Raw genomic sequence first — 20,833 nt, forward strand, 5'->3', positions numbered from 1 at the left:
TCTTCTTTTTGTTGTGCCAGTTTTTTGTCCATTTTACTCAGAGACCCAGTGCTCTCGTGGTCCAAGGGGCTGCTATTTTTAAATTTGCTAATTTTATTTAAACAGTTTCTCTGCTTGCTTGAAGTCCATCGGTACAGGGATTGCTGCCATACAACGCCCGCAGGCTCTGCTCCGAGCTTTCAGTTTCAGCCTTTTTATTTTCCCACACTCGGGAAATCTCGCTGCAGTTGCTTGGGCATTTTGGAAAATTAAAAACACTGCTTTTCATGCTCTCTTCATCCTTGGAACAAAAGCTTTGCAGCAACACTGTTTCTTTTTAACTAAAGTTCCATTCTTTTAAAAGTTAAAGTCACAGCTTTTGCTTCTCGGGGTTATTTTCTCTTGATTTTTTTCTATATGTTTCTAAACTTTTGACAGTACCCCGCCAATTCAGATCTGTTCTGCGTCTGTCCCTCCGTCTGGAAATATCTCAAATGGGTCTATATGCCCAAAGAGAGGCATTCAGGTGAGTACCTTTTTCTTCAGACTTCAAGTAAAACAGTTTACTCACAGGTGTCAGGCCGGAGGCAGTGTCATCATAATGTAATCCTCGTCGTCAGATGCAATTTCACAGACTTCATTAGAAACACAAAGGGTATTTATTAATAAGAAAAAAACAGTACAGCCGCACCGTGGCCACCATTGTGCCTTCTGCCCAAGAGAGGACTCCACCCCCTGGGGTGATTACCCACTCTTGACTCCCAATTGCTCCCCCAAGCCTGGCGACCCTTTTTTTGCTGTGATGCCCTTAAAGGGTGATGTACCATCAATGACCACGAGACGAAATGGTGAAACTATTGAGGCTTTATTGCACTAGATGTTGCGCCTCCGGCAGCTGGAACCAGAATGGTAGCAGCGCAGGAGAGCATACACTTTTATACGCCGCCTGCTGGGCGGAGCCAGCAGGCTGTGATTTACTGTGTTAACTGTAGTATAGTGGCAGTACCGTAATACACATAGTGTGTGACCAGTGGTGTTTATCACAAACGGACAATCACCACAGGTTTTCTCCATCACAACAGTGGCTGCGGTGCAAAAAGTATTTTATCCGCTTTTGCACTCCTGTGATTATGAAAGGCGCTTGGAAGTATTTAATTCTCTTCTGAGAATAAATACAAGTGCCCCTCACATTAATTTTTTTTTAACTTCCCGAAGGTGCATTCATATTTTAACAACCTGAGAAGCAAAATCCAGTCATTCGCTGCCGGATCCAAATGCAAACACGAGCAGCCGGTTTGGTTCTGAGGGCAAAGGGCAGCTGCGCCGAGCTCTTTCCACTTAAGGTGGAGTACGACGGCAATGTTATTGACTTTCCGTTTAACCGCCGCTGCTGCGGCTGATCCGGCTGGCAGCCCGCTCCCCCTCCGCCGGTAGGGCAACAGGAAGCGGCTGCAGCGAGCCCGGGCTGTTGGCGAGCTCGGATGTCCCGCGCCCCCCCCCCCCCCCCCCCCCCCGCGCTGTTGGAAAGGCCTCATCCGCCCGCCCGGATCTCCCGGTGCGAAGAGCGGGGGAGACTGGCAGCTGGTTCCCCATTTGGAAGGTGCCGGCCCCGGGGCCCAGGCCTCGGCCTACATTCCAGATCCGCGTCCTTTCCCATTGCACGGCGCCGGCTTGGTTACAACCCTCCCGGAGCACCTCTGGTGGAACAGCCGCGGGCTCTCCCCAATCTTCAGCCACCCCCCCTGCCACAATAGCGAGAGCAGCCCTTCCAAACCCGCGTTATAATAAAAGCCGGCCTTTGTAGTGGGAGCCAGAAGAAATAATCATCGTCGTACTGTCAAAAATACTAAGCAAAGCCCTTCAAAGATCCTTTCACCCTGCAGAGGCGATCGATTCAGGCTCTTGTTTAAACATTTAAATTCGTCTCGGGGCGCTGCTTAGTGGCCCATTGCTGGAGAATTGTACCATTGCTTTAAAGAGGATTTGCTGTTATTTTGAGCTAAATTAGGATTTTTTTTTCTTCGTGAAAAATGTGTGATTCTTTTTAGCTATGGAGGGCCGAGTGGACAGTGACAGAAAGAAAAGTAAGAACCCCAGCACATCTTCAGAGGAGCAGAAAAAAAGAGACCAAGGTAATGGTTGATTTCATAATGTTACCTGCCATTTGTCTCAAATAATAATTGCATAAAGAACATTGGAATTGCTAAAACCATTCAGAAAAAAAAATCATATTGTGAATGACCACCCCCCAGTTGGCCATTGAAACTTTGAAGGATTTTGGTGGGAGGAACCTTTCTTACTTGTCTTTCGCTTCCAGGTGTGGCCTGCAGATCTGTGCCACTCCTGGGTCTATATGTCTCCAGTTGCCCTTCATGCCTAATCAGTCCGCAAGTTAATCTAATTGCAGATATGTGTGTGAAATGGGGATGATGGCTGGCGAGAGATAGGGAAACAAATTGATATGGACGGCAGACATGTTTCTTGTTCGCTTATGAATTTGAGTTTTTATTATGAATGATTTTAATTTAGAAAACAAATAAAGCCAGGTAAAATAATCAGTCAGATGGGAAACTGATTGAGGATATTGCCACCCATTGTGGGGGAGTGGATAAAGGTGAAGTATGTGATAGTGGATCCAGGATAAAAAGATTATAGAGTTAAGTGGAAAGGAGAGACATAGGAGCAGAATTAGGCCACCCGGCCCATCGGGTCTGCTCCGCCATTCAATCATGGCTAATATTTTTCTCATCCCCATTCTCCTACCTTCTCCCCATAACCACTGATCCCCTTATTAATCAAGAACCTATCTATCTCTGTCTTAAAGACACTAAATGATTTGGCGTCCACAGCCTTCTGCGGCAAAGAGTTCCACAGATTCACCACCTTCTGGCTGAAGAAATTCCTCCTCATCTCTGTTTTAAAGGATCGTCCCTTTAGTCTGAGATTCTATCCTCTGCTTCAGGTTCTTCCTACAAGTGGAAACATCCTCTCCATGTCCACTCTATCCAAACCTCTTTAGTATCCTGTAAATTTCAATAAGATTCCCCCTCATCCTTCTAAACTCCAACGAATACAGACCCAGAGTCCTCAACCGTTCCTCATATGACAAGCTCTTCATTCCAAGGATCATTCTTGTGAACCTCCTCTGGACCTTTTCCAAGGCCAGCACATCCTCCCTTGGATACGGGCCCAAAACTGCTCATAATATCCAAATGGGGTATGACCAGAGCCTTATATACCTCCGAGGTGCATCCCTGGCCTTGTAGTCTAGCCCTCTTGACATGAATGCTAATATTGCATTTGCCTTCCTAACTGCCGACTGAACCTGCACGTTAACCGGAAGAGAATCCTGAACAAGGACTCCCAAGAAAGACCCTTTGTGCTTCTGATTTCCTAAGCGTTTCCCCATTTGGAAAATAATCTATGCCTCCATTTCTCCTTCCAAAGTGCATAGCCTTGCACTTGTCTGCATTGTATTCCATCTACCACTTCTTTGCCTACTCTGTTAGCCTGTCCAAGTTCTTCTGAAGCCCACCTGCTTCCTCAATACTACCTGTTCCTCTACAGATCTTTGTATCATCTGTAAACTTAGCAACATTGCCTTCAGTTCCCTCTTCCAGATCATTAATGTATAGTGTGAAAAGTTGCGGCCTCAGCACAGACACCTGAGGCACACCACTAGTCACCGGCTGCCATGCTGAAAAAGATCCCTTTTCCCCCATTCTCTGCCTTCTGCGAGTCCCCTTGACAAAGCCGTGCTGACTCAGTCCTATTTTATCATGCACTTCATCTTTAATAATGGACTTATAAAATCTTACCAATGACCAAAGTCAGGCTAACTGGCCTATAATTTCCTGCCTTCTGCCCCCCCTCCCTTCTTAAACAGCGGTGTTACATTAGCCACTTTCCAGTCCTCTGGGACCCTTCCTGCCTCCAGTGATTCCTGAAAGATCACCACTAATGCCTCCACAATCTCCTGAGCTATCTCTTTTCGAACCCTGGGGTGTAATCCATCCGTTCCAGGTTATTTATCCACCTTCAGACCTTTCAGTTTTCCAAGAACCTTCTTAGTGATGGCCACTGCACTTACCCCTGCCCCCTGATTCTCCTGGAGCTCTGGCATCCCACTGGTGTCTTCCACCATGAAGACTGATGCAAAGTAACTGTTCAGTTCCTCTGCCATTCCTTTGTTTCCTATTATTACTTCTCCAACCACATTTTCCAGTGGTCCAATGTTTATTTTTGCCTCTCTCTTACCTTTTATATATTGAAAAAAACTCTTCTTATCATCCTTTTATATTACTAGCTAGTTTGCACTGATAATTCATCTTCTCCCCCTTATTGTTTTTTTAGTTGTCTTCTGCTCGCTTTTAAAGGTGTCCCAATCCTCTGGCTTCCCACTAATCCTCGCCACTTTGTATGCTTTTCCTTTTATGCTGCCCTTGATTTCCCTCGTCAGCCATGGATGCCTTGTCCCCCCCCTTAGCATGTTTCCTCCTCCTTAGGATGAATTTCTGTTGTGCTTCCCGAATAACCCCCAAAACCCCTGCCATAGCTGTTTCACTGTCTTCCCTGCTAGGCTCTTTTTCCAATCCACTCTGGCCAGCTTCTCCCTCGTGTCTTACAAGAGCTGTTGGTATGTTGTAGGGAGGGCAATGGGAAGGTGAGGAGGTAGAGGATGTGTCACGCCTTGGAGAAGTGTGGGACTAATTAGGGGAGAGGCTGGGAAGGGAGCAGCTGAGGGCCATGTTTTCCCCCATAATCCCTATCCAAATATGGTCTGCAGTCATTGGTGGCTCAATTTTCTCCAAACCAAAACATCTGCTAGTTCTCAAATAGAAGCGGTCAACACAAAGTTACCAGCGATTGACTTTATTCTGGAACTTAGTTTGTAAACCCAGGAAACTGACAGCTTTTTTGAAAAAGCTATACTGTTTTCAGAAGCAAATGCTGAAAATCTAAAGTTACAATAAGAAAACCCGAGAAATACTCAGCAGACCAGGCATCTGTGGATCTTTCCAGTTCTCTCAGTTATTACACAATAAAGAACAGAGCCTTGGAAAATTGGACCACTGCATTAGATCTGTGCTGGAGGGAGTGAATATTTAAGATGAACAAAGAACAATACAGCACAGGAACAGGCCCTTCGGCCCTCCAAGCCTGCGCCGCTCACGTGTCCTATCTAGACCGCCTGTATACCCCACCTGTTCATGTGCCTATTCAGATAAGTCTTAAAGGTCACTAACGTATCTGCCTCAACCACCCCACTTGGCAGTGCATTCCAGGCCATCACCACCCTCTGTGTAAAAAAAATCTTCCCCCGCATAACTCCATTGAACCATTCCACCCTCACCTTGAACTTGTGCCCCCTTTTAATTGTCATTTCAGCCCTGGGAAAAAGCCTCCAACTGTTCACGCTATCTGTACCTCTAATAATTTTATAAACTTCTATCAGGTCACCCCTCAGCTTTCGTCTCGCCAGGGTGAACAATCCCAGTTTATTCAATCTTTCCTCATAGCTAATACCTTCCATACCAGGCAACAGCCTGGTACACCTTTTCTGTACTCTCCAAAGCCGCCACGTCCTGGTAGTGCGGTGACCAGAATTGGACAGTGTTAAAATAAAAGGAAACCCTTTTCAGGCGCAACAGGTGATTAAGAAGGCAAATGGAATTTTGTCCTTCATTGCTAGAGGGATGGAGTTTAAGACTAGGGAGGTTATGCTGCAATTGTATAAGGTGTGAGTGACGCCACACCTGGAGTATTGTGTTCAGTTTTGGTCTCCTTACTTGAGAAAGGATGTACTGGCACTGGAGGGTGTGCAGAGGAGATTCACTAGGTTAATCCCAGAGCTGAAGGGGTTGGATTACGAGGAGAGGTTGAGTAGACTGGGACTGTACTCGTTGGAATTTAGAAGGATGAGGGGGGATCTTATAGAAACATAAGATTATGAAGGGAATAGATAGGATAGATGCGGGCAGGTTGTTTCCACTGGCGGGTGAAAGCAAAACTAGGGGGCATAGCCTCAAAATAAGGGGAAGTAGATTTAGGACTGAGTTTAGGAGGAACTTCTTCACCCAAAGGGTTGTGAATCTATGGAATTCCTTGCCCAGTGAAGTAGTAGAGGCTCCTTCATTAAATGTTTTTAAGATAAAGATAGATAGTTTTTTGAAGAATAAAGGGATTAAGGGTTATGGTGTTTGGGCCGGAAAGTGGAGCTGAGTCCACAAAAGATCAGCCATGATCTCATTGAATGATGGAGCAGGCTCGAGGGGCCAGATGGCCTACTCCTGCTCCTAGTTCTTATGTTCTTTGAACTAATTTGTCCCTTCTATATCTCCAATTAAGCAAAACGCATCACCGGTCAAAAGCCACTTATAAGTCAAGTTAGCAAACACAGGGTTACTTGCTGTACATGTGTATAGACATTTCTTGGAAATCCTGCTTGAAGAGCGAGAAAGATCCTTCAGGAAACACCCTGTAAATCCTTCTGTCTGTGTCCGACTACTGCTTAACCTTACAGATTTTGGCAAAAGCTGCTGCTCAACTTAAAACTCCTCGCAATACTAAAAGCTAAGCTGCCTGCTACAGACCTGGCTTCTCCCATTAATTACATCATCTTTATCCCATTCGGATATCCTGACCTGCTTAGCTAAGTCTAAACACAATGACTCAAATTATCCAATCTCCAGGGAATCTTCTTTCTATAAACGAAAGTCCATTAGGCCTCTCTTTGTAAACACATAGATGGTTGGAACGAATGAAAATCTCACCTTTACAACATCCTAATTTCACCTTTTGCAGACACAGTCTGCCTGTGTGTAAAAGCACAATTTTAAAAAAATATTACCACAACAGAGATATATATATATATGTATATATAATACAATCTATATTAAAACTTCCAACATTCGTCACACCTCGGAATATTAGCCACCTCCCAGCACTGCCATCAGTAGTATTCAGGGAAACTACAGCCCTGCATCAACAAAGACACAAATATTGCTTCTACATGGAAATTGCAATCACAATGAGGAGGATACTTCGGGGCCACCATGTAAGACCACTTAGAGAAGGGTGCCTGACTCCCCCTCAAACCTACCCATACAAAATGAAATGAAATGAAGGGAAGGGCTCCAACAATGTAGACACCTGGCAAACAGTCTCTCTCTTCAACAGAGCAGTCAAGGATTGACCAAACCCACCTTGGCTTGCGCCGCCACTCAATTCTTCCTATTCTAATAGCTCTCAAGAAACAAAATCCCCCAAAAAGCACTCCAACCTCAAGGAAAGGTCAGAAGGAACCCAGCCCTCCCAGGATACATAATCTGCCCGGTCCGTTGAAGGAGACGAGCATGAATATTTAAATTCATAATAACAAAAAAGAAAATAAAGAGCTGGTGCAGTTAGCTCTAACGGGGAGGCTACCCTCAATCTCAGTGAGGACCTAACTCGCCCTACCACCCAACTTCACACCAGTAAACAATCCATCACCCTGCCATGGCTTCACTCACCTTCATTATAAGCGAGGCAAGGGGTGTCCAAAAGACACTCCCTTTCCATAACTGCAGTTGATTACACATTCAAAAAGGAATATCATCCAGGATTATTGAAGAACTGCAGGATAATTGAAGAACTGCAGGATAATAACACCATCTATGTTGCTCGAAGATGCCAAAGCCATAACAGAATCATCGACATCTCCTCAGGATCTCTCGAGGATGCCAACGAATGAAGCACCTTCACTTCCACCATGCCACCACGCGACGCCCAAGCGATCTACAATGTTGACTCCGGCTGGGAGAAAGATGCCTCAACGTGATCAGCCACCTCCAAATCCTTACGACGAGCATTGATAACAGGATAATATAGGGACAGTGATCGTGGGGGTCCAACCGACCCCAGATCCTGAAGACTTAATACACTGTGCTCCGTCGAATCTGATTCGCCCAGTTACTAAAGATTGGCAACCAATTAAAAAAACCCAGTTGGGAGCTCCAACTTCTCGCCAGGGACCGGGGTCACGACACTCCTTGCCCAGATCCTACCTGAAAAACCCGTCCGGAAAGACACACCATGCAGCAGGATCTCAACTAATCAAAGGTGTGCCCTTACCAGGGAAAGTGCTCTCACGAATACAAGAATTCTCTCCTGCACCACCATTCTCCCAAACATACCTCTCAGTCCCTTAAAGTGGACCTCCAAGGACCTGCACCATGGAGCCGAGATCCACAACTAGAACAATATTCTCAATGGTGGGCATCAACTCGATGCACACAGCACCGCAGGAATGAAGGTCAGTTCACCAGCAACAGCGCCACTCCAACTCGGCACAGTGGTTAGCACTGCTGCTTCACAGCACCAGGGACCCAGGTTCAATTCTGCCCTTGGGTGACTGTGGAGTTTGTACTTCCTCCCCATCTGCATGGGTTTCCTCTGGGTGCTCCAGTTTTCTCCCACAGTCCAAAGATGTGTTGGTTAGGTGGATTGGCCATGATACAATTGCCCCTTAATTTCCAGGCATCTGTAGGTTAGGTGGGGTTAACGGGATAGGATGGAGGAGTGGGCCAAGGTCGAGTGTCTTTTCGGGGAGTTGGTTCAGACTCAATGTGCCGAATGGCCTCCTGCACTGTAGGGATTCTAAGCTAGGCCCGACCCTAGCCAACTCTGACCGCCCGGTCAGACAAGGATTTTCTACGCTTTAAACTCTGCTCAAAAACTCCAATCAGGATAAACCATGGACGTTGTGCAAGACATAGATCCCCCCCCAAAAAAGGCATTTATGAAATGTGCATTAGAATAAAATAAAGCATTAAAAGATGACCGAGCCAGAGCCCGTGAAAGTACAGACGCTCACGTCACTTGATTTCCCCCCCCACATAGTAATTTTTCATGTAAAGCAGTGGTCTCCAAATAGCCAATCATGAACGACAGGTTGATCCTGGGGTCTGAAACAGTCGATTGTCATTGCCTGCCGACCCAAGCCAAATTGCGCTAGACTCTGGATTCTTGTAATGATGAGTGAATTTGCTCATTGCCTGCAGAACCACACCAAAAATCTCCTGGCTCAGGATTTCTCTTAATGATGAATGAATCTGCTCATTGCCTGCTGAACAACATCAAAAATACGGGAGACTCTGGCAACGAGATTCTTGTAGGTGCCAAAACGTGGAATAAGTTGGTTGAAGACAAATTGATGAACGAGGAACCAGGGACTTCCAAGAGGGCAAAAAACCTACCATTTCCACCAGAAATGGGAAACTAATTTAATTTTACGAATGTCAAAGGCAAGACCATTTGTCAACAGCGTGTAGCCTTGAGTAAAAGAGGTCATTTGGAATGGCATCACAAGACCATGCATACAGAATTTATGCAATTCGGCAAAGACCAAGTATTGCACTCGTCTCATAGATGCCCATCTGATGGACTGTATGAGACTGGCCATCTCAAACTAAGACCCAGACTTTACAGCACTATGTGTGCAAGCACAGGTGTCACACTAAGAATAGGTGAGTGTTACGTTTTGGAGGTTTTAGTAAAGTCAAATTTTTAAGAGTAAATATTGTGCTGCAAAGATGACCAAAGATGTGCTAGTTAGGTGGATTGACCACTCTTTTGAGGTCCACCAACAAAATAGAAGAAAGGAAACAAACTTCGGGACAAAGCAAAAAAGGGCCGCTCCTGTTAGGGGCACTGCCATAGGTGGATTGGCCATGCTAAATTGCCCCTTAGTGTACAAAGATGTGCAGGTTAGGTGGATTGGCCACGCTAAATTGCCCCTTAGTGTCCAAAGATGTGCAGGTTAGGTGGGGTTATGGGTTGGGGCAGGAGAGTGGTCCTAGGTTGGGTGCTCTTTCGGAGGGTCAGTGCAGACTCGATGGGTTGAATGGCAGCCATTGCACTGTCGGGATTCTAAAAGTGATCTTGTGCTTTAAAAGGTTGGAGAGCACTGATGTAAAGCGTGGCTTCATAACACCTAGAAAAAGTTGCATCTTGTTGAATACTTTGGTTTAATGGTATACTATGTTCATAATTGCTGTTGAAAAGCATCCTACGCCCTGAAAAACTACATATATTTGTGGATTATCAGCCTACTCTGTTCAAACTACAATTTTCACATTTCTAAAATTCTCAGTTTTTTAAAATATTTCAGCTTCTACTTTAATCCCCTGTGTATGTGTCAATTACTTAATTCACTCTCAGTAAAATTTAATTAAATGATTGACTGCTAACCCATCTTGATGTTGCTTGACATCTAGGTACTCCCATGCCTTGGCACCAGATTCAAACAAATATCGCAAATAGTGGGAAACACGTGCTACAGAGGTTATTAGATCTTCGTGGGAAGTTTTCTTAGAGGGCAGCTTCATCACTAATTGCAAAATATGAGCCGTAATTGTAAATTTAAATAAACTGCAGAAAAACCTATTTGCGACACGACCTGGAGAAATATAGTTGGGAGAAGAAACTTGGAAAAGCAGTAGTACCACTAAAAATTAGAAGGTGTGGTAAAGACAAGTATGGAAGCCTCTACCCCCCCCCCTCTCTCTTTTCAAGGTGCTCTTTCAAAATTACCTTTTTGAACCAAACTTTTGGCCACCTGCCTGAATATCTCGCGAGGTGGCTCACGTGCTTGATAACATTCCTGTGAAGCACCTTGGGAAGTTTCAGTACATTAAAAGGACTATATAAATGTGAGTTACTTCCGCAATAATGACACTGCAAAACATTTACTTCAATCAACTTGGATTGGTGAGCTGATGACCTAATGGGCAGCTCTACTCTGTATGTGGTGTGATATTGAACCATACACCCCAGCATATCCTGAATTAATTGGTCTCCGGTAGTCAGGTGTTGGTGGGGGTAGGTGGTCATATAGTTTGTTCTAGTAACCAGTTAAGAATTTCTGAAAGTTTTAAAATAAAACCTTTAGTAACACTGAAAGAGAACGTCAGTGGTTCAGTTTCTAACTTTCAGCAGTATGATGATATGAAAAGAAAATTGTTTTACATGTTGATTAACTGTTGCCCACTGTTGCAAATATTATTTTCTATAGGAAAAACAAAAAGAGAAAGGAAAAGAAGCAGAAGTAGGTCCTCCTCCATGACATCATCATCATCGTCATCATCATCATCATCATCAAGTTCATTGTCTTCAGGGTTGTCATCATCCTCAAGAAGTAGAAGCAGATCAAGTAGTAGAGGTAAGTGATTAAAGCACTGTGATTGGCTGAAACTTGCTCTGGGTGGGCTCCCTATGCTAATATCAAAAGCAGAGATATGATCAGAGTTGAATTATGATGGTGCATATCATCTGTTCTATTTTGGTCTCGTATGTGTGATCATTTCTCCATCGGAGCATTGTAGGAATCCTTTTCCTATGTGATATAATGTAACACATCCAGAACTTGTTGAAGTGCTTCATTACTGTATTGTATTGCAGTTCAAAATACTGTTCATTGACCAGTAGTTCTCAAATCATGGGGCACATCCTGTCCCAGTGGGTTGCAGAGAGGGACTTGACAATAATCTAATTGATATTTATTAGACCGTAACTTCCGAACACCCAGCGCCAAATTTGGGAGGTGACCATTAGATGCACTGGAGAATCCCTCTCAAAGCTTTACGGTAATGGTTTGCACATCAGTTGCCCAGCAGTTCCTCTGGGCTGCATTGGGAACTATCTGAAAATGCGATTTAAATCACTAACTTCGGATGGTTCCGCCAGTGTTACAATAATAGTTACTCCGGAAAAGACCACACACACGCACACTGTTACAGCCAACAGAAGGAATATAAATGGAGAAGAAAAAGAGAGATAGAAGTAAAGGACCACAGAGAGCAAGAGAGAAAAGTGATGGGGAAGATAAACCAAACTGATGGAATGGAGACGCACCATGCACATCTGTAATAATGTCATTATAGATGAGGAAACAAGGGCGGCACAGTGGTTAGCATTGCTGCCTCACAACGCCAGGGAGCTGGGTTTGATTCCGGCTGACTGTGTGGAATTTGCACTATTCTCCCTGTGTCTGCGTGGGTTTCGTCCGGGTGCTCTGGTTTCCTCCCACGGATGTGCAGGTTAGGTGGGGTTACTTGGTTACAGGGATAGGGCGGGGAGTGGGCCTCAGTCGGGCGTTTTTTTCAAGGGGTCAGTGCACACTGGCCTCTGTCTAGGGATTCTATGGATTCTCTATGGAAACGATTGAACTTACTTTGGAACTTATTGCAAAAAAGCTTGAAACATTAAACCTAGTCTGAAGAAAAGGTTTTGAGAACCACAATAGTAGATTATCTCTTTCATAAAATGGCACGGAAAAGGAGAGCCTGCCGCTGACCTACCTTTTTCACAAGGCATGCATGCTCTATTACATTTTGAGCTCTACCCACATATCCTGAGAGAGTTCTGCAAAATGTAGTCGGGAATCTCCAAGTATGATTTAGCAAAGCATCACGCCATTTATCTACATGTTAGCTGGCTATTTGCTTGCTACCAGTGCCAATAAAACGTAACATTAATATTCTATACTTCTTTTGATCAGAATGAGTGTTCTGTGCAGAATTGTATTCTCTCCGTCAATTTTTCTATCAATAAAGTTTTATGGGTATGTTACAGATGAGTTTTTCTTGTAGTTTTTTTGTGTTGGGAGAGAAAAATAAATATGGGAAAACAATTTTTTAAAATTGACAAATATTCATTTGCAATAAATAGGGAGCTGATGTTTTTGATTCAATTTTCCTTGAGTATGGCATGTTAAAAAAAATGAAGGTAATCCTATTGGGCAAAGGAGGGTGGTATTGCAGAGGGGACGGCAGGCGGGCTAGGCCGCCCAAACTTGCTATATTATTATTGGGCAGCGAATGCGGAGAAGGTGAGTAGCTGGGGCAATGAGGGGGGGGTGCTCTGTGGGTAAAGATGGAGGCAGGCTCTTGTATGGCGTTGGCATTGCAGGCATTCGTAAGTAGGGGGAATCATGGGTTTGAGCCTTGGAGGATGGATGTGAGGTTTGGGGGATGGGACGAGACGGGGGGTTAGGGAAATTAAGGATTTGTTCCTGGTTTGGGGGGGGGGGGGGGGGGGGGGGGAGTAGGGGGCGAAGCGTGAACCTAGAGGAGCTGGGAGAGATGTATGGGTTGGCGTGGAAGGAGAGAGTCCGGTTCATGCAGGTGCGGGGCTTTGCAAGGAAGGTCTTCCTGATGGTACTGGCTACCTTATTGCTGAAGGTGGTGCCGTCAGTGGGGGGGGGTTGGAGAGAGGGGTCGTCTAGGCGATCTACGGGAGGATCTTGGAGGAAGATAGAGGGCGGGATTCTCTGCCGGCGGGATGCTCCGTTTTGCCGGTGCCCGTTTGCCGGGGGTTCCTGACAGTGTGGGGCTGCACTACAATGGGAAACCCCATTGACCAGCAGGTGTAACTGAGAATCCCGCCGGCGTGGTGAGGCAGAAATGTAGCGCGGCGGGGCGGGGCGGAGCATCCCGCCCAGGGTGTTCATGGAGGGGATTAAGGCAAAGTGGGAAGAAGAGCTGGGGGTGGCACTAAAAGAGGGACTGTGGTGTGAGATGCTGCTGCGGAGGGTGATGCCTGCGGAGGGTTGAGTCTGATACAGCTGAAGGTAGTGTACAGGGTGCACCTCACAAAATCAAGGATGAGCCGGCTGTTCGAGGAGGTAGAGGATATCTGTGAGCGATGTGGGAGGGGCCCCGCAAACCATGTTCCTATGTTTTGGGCCTGCCCAAAGCTGGAAAAGATTTGGGGAATGGTTTTCAGTACAATCTCTGGGGTCTTTTATATGGATGTGGAGCCCGGCCCCCTACAAGCCATATTCAAAGTGTTGGATCAGCCCGAGCTGCAGGCGGGTGTGGGGACAGATGTTGTAGCTTTCACCTCGCTGATCACTCGTGAACGGGTCTTATTGAGGTAGGGGTCAGCTTCTCCACCCTGTGCCTCGGCATGGCGGAAGGACCTGCTGGAGGTTTTGACCCTAGAGAAGGTAAAGTTCAGGGTGAGGGCGGGGTTCTACAATTATTTGGGTTTGTTTATCATGCACTTTCAGGAGTTGGTTACTGTTGGGGGAGGGGGTGGGATTTTATTTTGTTTGTTTGGGGAACTTTTTGTATTATGAAAATGCTGAAAATCTTGTCGAAAAAGGTTCTATTGGGCATTTCATGTGCAAAGCTGATCCTGTAGTTGTTTTGGCAGACTCTCAGAAACGTTCAAAAATAAAGAAAAGGAAGAAAGACAAACAACACAAAAAGGTGAGCATTTCTCCTGTGCTCTTGGGAAACATGAAATTTATTCTCATTTCAATATATTGTAAAAAATACTGTAAATGCAAAGTAAAACATTTTGAAACAAAACTACTAACAGTTTGCTACTCAATCCAGTGAAGACATTCCTTCTAGTGTTACTGAATATCTTGATACATTTTGCATTCTTTTAGAGAGAGAAAAAGGAGAAAAAGAGAAAGCAAAAGAAGAAAAAGACTGTGTGTTCTGGGCCTGTTCAGATTTCTAAGGTAATCTTAACATTCAGATGAGTTTATAAATGTTGAAACCAAAACAGATAATTCACTTATTGAAAAAGGGGAATACTGGTGATCTTAATTAACTTCCACTAACTAACCACAGTGCATCTATCATTGTTGAAAATCATACAAAGGTAGATTTAAAATATACTAGTTTCTCTCATGGTGTTACTAATTATGTATAAAAGGACACATTGCTTTGAAGCCATAGAAATGTTTGTGCTATGCAGGGCGTAACATCTGTACTACTGATTTATAGTGACTGCATAAATTAAATTCAGTTTGCAGTAACTGCTACTCTAAGCTTGTTGCTGGTGCTTTGGGATCAAATTTCATAACCCTGACCGTTATTCTGTTCAAACAATAAACTTTATTTTTAATCTTGTTTGTACAGTCAAAAGGAAATTTAATCTTAAGAGACTAGGGGCTAATTGGACTGGGACGTGCAATCCTCCTTTTAAAATCATGCATTCTGTCCTTATTTTTATACTTCTGTTGTAAATTCTGAAGTATAAATTGATATTGGAAGCTGTATCTATAAATAAAACTTGTCACACTTATGTTGTGTCTGTAATAAAATTTGTTCACACCCCTGCCAGTTGTAGAATTGATGTGGATGTGCACCATCCAGTATGAAGGTGACTAGACTTAATGGCTATTGGATGCATCCGGAGCCAGTGAGAGATGGAAGTTAGAAAGTTACACTAAATCCAACAGACAAGCGGGTGTTCTTTTGTCTTATTTATTATGAAAGTTAAAAATAAATATTCAATTCAAAATAAAGTTACAACTTTGTATGGAAAGTTACAGGAGTGAGTGAAGAGAAGACCCTATTCACCCTATCAATATCTTTCATAATTTTTAGAAACCACCATTAAACCTTCTCAATATTATCTTGCAGCAGATCTTATTCCAATATCCCCAGTCTTCCATCACAACAGTGAGATAGAAGTTAACTCAAGGAGATGAAAGGTGTTTCCAGATTCCGAATTTAGACAGAGAGGAGAAGGAATTGTTCAGACAGGAAACATGGGATGAGAGAGAAGTACAGGCGTACAGGACAAGGTACAGAATGTAATCAATGTAGAAGAATTTTCAATCACGATAATATGCATAAAACCACAAATATGATGTGATAAGAGGGAAATATAAGCAAATACCAATGCACATAAGTTGGAGAGATAGAAAAGTACGTGTAGGTTTAGAGAGGGGAACCATAAGCATAGAAATATATATATATTTTTCTCTAATTATGTAAAATGTATACCACACACAAGTTGGGATTGGTTTTGGCAATTTACAGCTACAGATCAAATTGTCACATTGCGAAAGTGTCCATGAGGCCATCCTTGGGAACTATTTTACTCCCAACAAAATTAGGGATGTCCACCAAGTGAATATTTGTCAAGTGCCGGTCTGTACACAGGATCAAATGCTGATTTTTAAAAAAATTTTTGTCGGGGTGGGGGGGGGAACTTGGGAGAGTTTTTAAAATCTTTTTTCCTTCCTTTTTCCTTTCCCATTTTCTTTCTCTACCAAAGGTAAGATTATTAAATTATTGCTGTACTGCAAACTATTCTCTGTATTGTTAGCTCAGTTGGTTGAACGGCTGGTTCATGATGCAGAGTGAGGCCAACAGCGCGGGTTCAATTCTTGTACCGGCTGAGGCTATTCATGACGTCCCCACCGTCTCAACCTTGTGCCTCACTTGAAGTGCAGTGATCCTCATGTTAAATCACCACTGGTCATCTCTCCCCCTCAATGGGGAAAGCAGCCTATGGGACTATGGCGACTTTACTTACTATTTATTATGATTATTGTTAAAACATAAGAAAAAAGGGGAGAAACACCTCAGAAATGCTGCTTTTATTACATTATAAGCCTGAAGACAAAGGTTAAGGCTATAACATCAATTAGCAATTGAACTAAAATCAATCAAGTGTGTCAGGGAGGGCCAATAATCTTTAACTCACAGTTTGATAAGGGAGAACTGGTGGATGTGGTATATGAGGATTTTCAAAAGCCTTTGATAAGATACTGCACAAGAAGATGTTACATAAGATTGGGGCTCATGAAAGTGGAAATAATGGGGGCTCACAAAAGTGGATGCATGGATTGTAAATTAATTAACAGACGGAAAACAGAATAGGATAATGGATCATTTTCAGATTGGCAGACTAATGAGTGCCACAGGATCAGTCCTTGGGCCTCAGCCAATTACAATCCGTATCAGTGACTTTGTTGAGGGGACCGAGTGTAATATCACCAAATTTGCTGACGATACAAAGCCGAATAGGAAGGTAAGCTATGAGGAGGACACAGAACTGTTGCAAAGAAATATAGACAAATTGAGTAGGAAAGAAGGTGGCAGACGAAGTATAATGTGAGAATGAAATTATCAACTTTCGTGTGAAAAAAAACTAAACACATTTTTTAAAATCAGAATATTTTTGAAAAGGTGTGAGACTAGTAAATGTTGCTGTTGGAGTGGCGCAGTGCTCAGCTCCTATGGTACTGAGGACTCAGGTTCGATCCCGGCCCCAGGTCACTGTCTGTTTGGAGTTTGCACATTCTCCCCATATCTGCGTGGGTTTCACCCCCACAACCCAAAGATGTGCAGGTTAGGTGGATTGGCCGCAGTAAATTGCCCCTGAATTGGAAAAAAATAATTGGATACTCTAAATTTAAGGGGAAAAAAGTAAATGTTGCTGTTCAAGAGGAATTTGTGTGTCCTTGTGCACAAATGCCAAAATGTTAACATGCAGGTACAGCAGATATTTAGGAATACAGATTTCAGCTTTGATTGCCAGGTTGGAGTATAAGAGTAAGCAAGGGAAAACAGGTGCAAGGATTGTTATTAACCCACATCGGTCACCAACTTTGGGCTGTTAACTCATTTCAATCATTCAGCATCTATCCAATGAACAGTGTGATTAGGAAGGTCAATATCATGAGTGACTAGCACCACCTAAAGCTAGCCTGACCTCTGGATGCCAATATTTACTTACCTGTTTCCTTTTCTATTTAAACACCAAAGTGGATAATTTTCCATTTCCTCACATTATACACCATCTGCAACTTTCTTTCCCACTCACTTAACCTGCCTTTGCAGCATCTTTTGCATCCTCGGAGATTACTAGTCCACCTAGCTTTGTATCATCAGCAAATTTGGTTACGAGACTCTCCGTTCCTTTATCGAAGATGTTGAGATGAATTGTGGCTGGAGCAGATGATGGCTGGCATGCAAGAAGTGAATTTGAACTGGGAAGCATTTAAAAATTGCACAGTATGAAAGCAAACCGGTTCCAATCTTTTCAAATGCTGCACTGAGGACTTTGTGGAGGAAGTGGTAAAGAGAAGAGATGTCATGCATCTGCAGGAGGTCCTCCAGATACATTGAGAAAGCTGTTAGAGCAGATAACCGTGCAGGTCAATACCAGCAACCTAGACCCAAAGTCCTAAATTAAGTGCAGGAAGCAATTTAATGACTTCACATGGGTATTCAAAGTCCGTGAATACAAATCCAAATACCATTTCCTTCCAATTGCACCACTAGCCTCAGTTCGGACTGCCATCACTCATCTACCAACAATCTATCAATCAGGTTCCTACCTGACATTCTTATCCTTCTACATCTAGCACTGATGCAAGGCATATACCCACGGATCACCAGTTTGCACACACTGCCAACTGATCAACCCCACCAGTCATATTTAAACAGATTACACATGTTCACCGGCTTCTCTGTCTCTTGCAGGCCAAAGTGGCACATAACGCGAGGGAGACAAGCAAGCCAGCATGTCCTCACCCAAGATCATGAGAAATATGTGCAGGGGTAAGCCATTTAGCCCCTCAAATCTACTTTGCTATTCCATAAGATCATAGCTGATCTGATTATAGCCTTAACTCCACTTTCTTGTCTGTCCTTCATAACCGTTAACTCCTTTTGTCAATCAGAAATCTGCCTAACTCAACCTGATTGTATTCAATGACCCAGCCTCCTCTGCTCTTTGTGGAAGAGCATTCCAAAACCTTACAATCTCTGAGAAGGATTTCCTCCTTATCTCCATCTTAAATGAGAGACCCCATATATTCAAATTTTCCCCCCCCATTCTAGATTCTCCCTTGAAACGATACATCCTCTCAGTATCTACCCTCCCATACCCCCTCAGAATTTGATATGTTTCAATAAGGTCACTTCTCATTCTTGTAAACTCTGAGTATAGGCCAAACCTGCTCAACCTTTCCTCATAAGACAACCCCTTCATCCCAGGAATCAGCCTCATGAACCTTCTTTGAACTGCTTCCAATGCAAGTATATCCCTCCTTAGATGAGGAGGCCAAACTGTATACAGTACTGTGAACTCACCAATGCCCTGTATGGTTGTTGCAAGACATCCCTACTTCTATACTCCATGTCCTTGCAATAAAGGCCAACATTCCTATTGTTGTCCAAATTAATTTCTGTATCTGCATGATAACTTTTTTGTGATTCATATACAAGAACACCAAGATCATTCTGTACAGCATCATTCTGTAATCTCTATCCATTTTAAGTAATACTCTGTTTTTCTATTTTTCCTGGCTAAATGGATAGCCTCAAATTTTTCCACTTGGTACTGCAACTTGCAATTTTTTGCCCGCTCATATAATGTATCCATTATCTTTACATATACTCTCTTATCCTCTTCACAACTTGCTTTTCTACCTATCTTTGTATTATTAAAGTACAATATAATCGGTCCCTTCATCCAAGTCATTAATATGGATCATCAATAGTTGAGCCTGAACACTGATCCGTTTGGCATTCCACTAGTTAGTTACCAACCTGAAAATAACGAATTTATCCCAACTCTGTTTCCTGTTAATTAACCAATTCTTTATCCATGCTAAAATATCGCCCCCAACACCATGAACTCTACTTTGCACAGTAACCTTATTAAATGCCTTTTGGAAATCCAAATACACAACATCCACTGGTTCCCCTTTATCCACCCAGTTTGTTCATCCTCAACAAACTTTAATAGACTTGTCAAACATGATTTCCCTTTCATAAACCATGGCATGTTGACGCTGCCTGATTGTTTTACCATTTCCTTTTTAAAAAAAAAATAAAAATTTTAAATTCCAATTAAGGGGCAATTTAGCGTGGCCAATTCACCTACCCTGCACATCTTTCGGTTGTGGGGGGAGGCCCACACAGATGCTGGGAGAATGTGCAAACTCCACACGGACAGTGACCCGGGGCCGGCAGCGAACCTGGGTCCTTGGTGCCATGAGGCAGCAGTGCTAACCGCTGTGCCACACATTTTACGATTTTCTAAATGGCCTGCTACTAATGTCTAAATAATGGATACTATCATTTTCCCAATGACAGATGCTAGACTAATTGGCCATTATTTTTCTGCTAACTGCCTCTTTAAAAGTCGTGTTATATTTGTGACTTCCAATCTGCTGGAATTTTCCAGAATCTAGGAAATTTTGGAAGATTACAACCACTGCATCTACTAACTCTGCAGCTGCTTCCCTTAAGGCCTTAGTATGCAAGCTGTCAGGTCCAGGGGACTTGTCAGTCTTTAGTTTTCCTAGTATTTTTCTTTAATGATTGGTTCCTCTCCCTTTTGCTTCCTGCATTTCTACTTTTCTTGGGATGCTTTTTGTGTCTTTTACTGTGAAAACAGATTAAATAATCATTGTTAAAAGTTTCTGTAATTTATTTGTTTCCCATTACTTGTTCTCCAGTTTCACCTGTTATGGGCCAGGGTTTAGAGAATCCCAAAGTGTATCATGGAGATTACCTGACCCAGAACTTTTAATAGATTGTGGTATGGGGAGCACACGGCTTATTCTACAGGTATGGCACAGCAGAAAATGGACCAGTGGTTTTTAAAACAAAACAATGTTTATTCTATGAACTCAAGTTAACCTTTCTAAAACAAACAGTGAATATCTTAGCAACCATTAATTCAAATACATCCCCCAAAGAATAAAACACTAAGTAATCTGTTTGCTGTTCTTTTAACATCCAAAAACTTAACGAACCTCTAAACAGGAGCACATTAGGGTTTACATTCAATACTGAAATCATTTATAATTCTGAATTCACCAAATGATTAAGATAGTCTTTGGATGGCAGACTTCAGATGTAGCTCCCTGAAAAACACACCCAAGCTCTTCTCAAACTGAAACTAAAAAAAGCAAAAGTAGAGCTCAGCACGACCCATACTCTGACATCACTCCAGTAACATGAGCAGCTCCATTTCTTAAAGGTACATTTCTTAACACCTATTTCTTAAAGGGTGCTCTCACATGACACACCCTCTAAGAGAC

The 20,833-nt window shown here is 43.3% G+C and overlaps 1 protein-coding gene across 1 annotated transcript in view; it reads left to right on the forward strand.

Moving 5' to 3' along the window:
* The first annotated feature begins 1,007 nt into the window (after positions 1 to 1,007).
* LOC140424864 (uncharacterized) overlaps positions 1,008 to 20,833 on the forward strand; it is a 43,805-nt gene continuing 23,979 nt past the window's right edge. Inside the window, exons 1-5 of the mRNA XM_072508401.1 lie at positions 1,008 to 1,078; positions 2,028 to 2,111; positions 11,036 to 11,182; positions 14,179 to 14,234; positions 14,420 to 14,494. Coding sequence (XP_072364502.1) covers positions 2,030 to 2,111; positions 11,036 to 11,182; positions 14,179 to 14,234; positions 14,420 to 14,494 — 360 coding nt within the window. The 5' untranslated portion in view covers positions 1,008 to 1,078; positions 2,028 to 2,029. The remainder of the gene's footprint in view (positions 1,079 to 2,027; positions 2,112 to 11,035; positions 11,183 to 14,178; positions 14,235 to 14,419; positions 14,495 to 20,833) is intronic.

The sequence above is a fragment of the Scyliorhinus torazame genome, chromosome 1 (genome assembly GCF_047496885.1).
Source record: "Scyliorhinus torazame isolate Kashiwa2021f chromosome 1, sScyTor2.1, whole genome shotgun sequence".
In the NCBI taxonomy this organism is placed as follows: domain Eukaryota; kingdom Metazoa; phylum Chordata; class Chondrichthyes; order Carcharhiniformes; family Scyliorhinidae; genus Scyliorhinus; species Scyliorhinus torazame.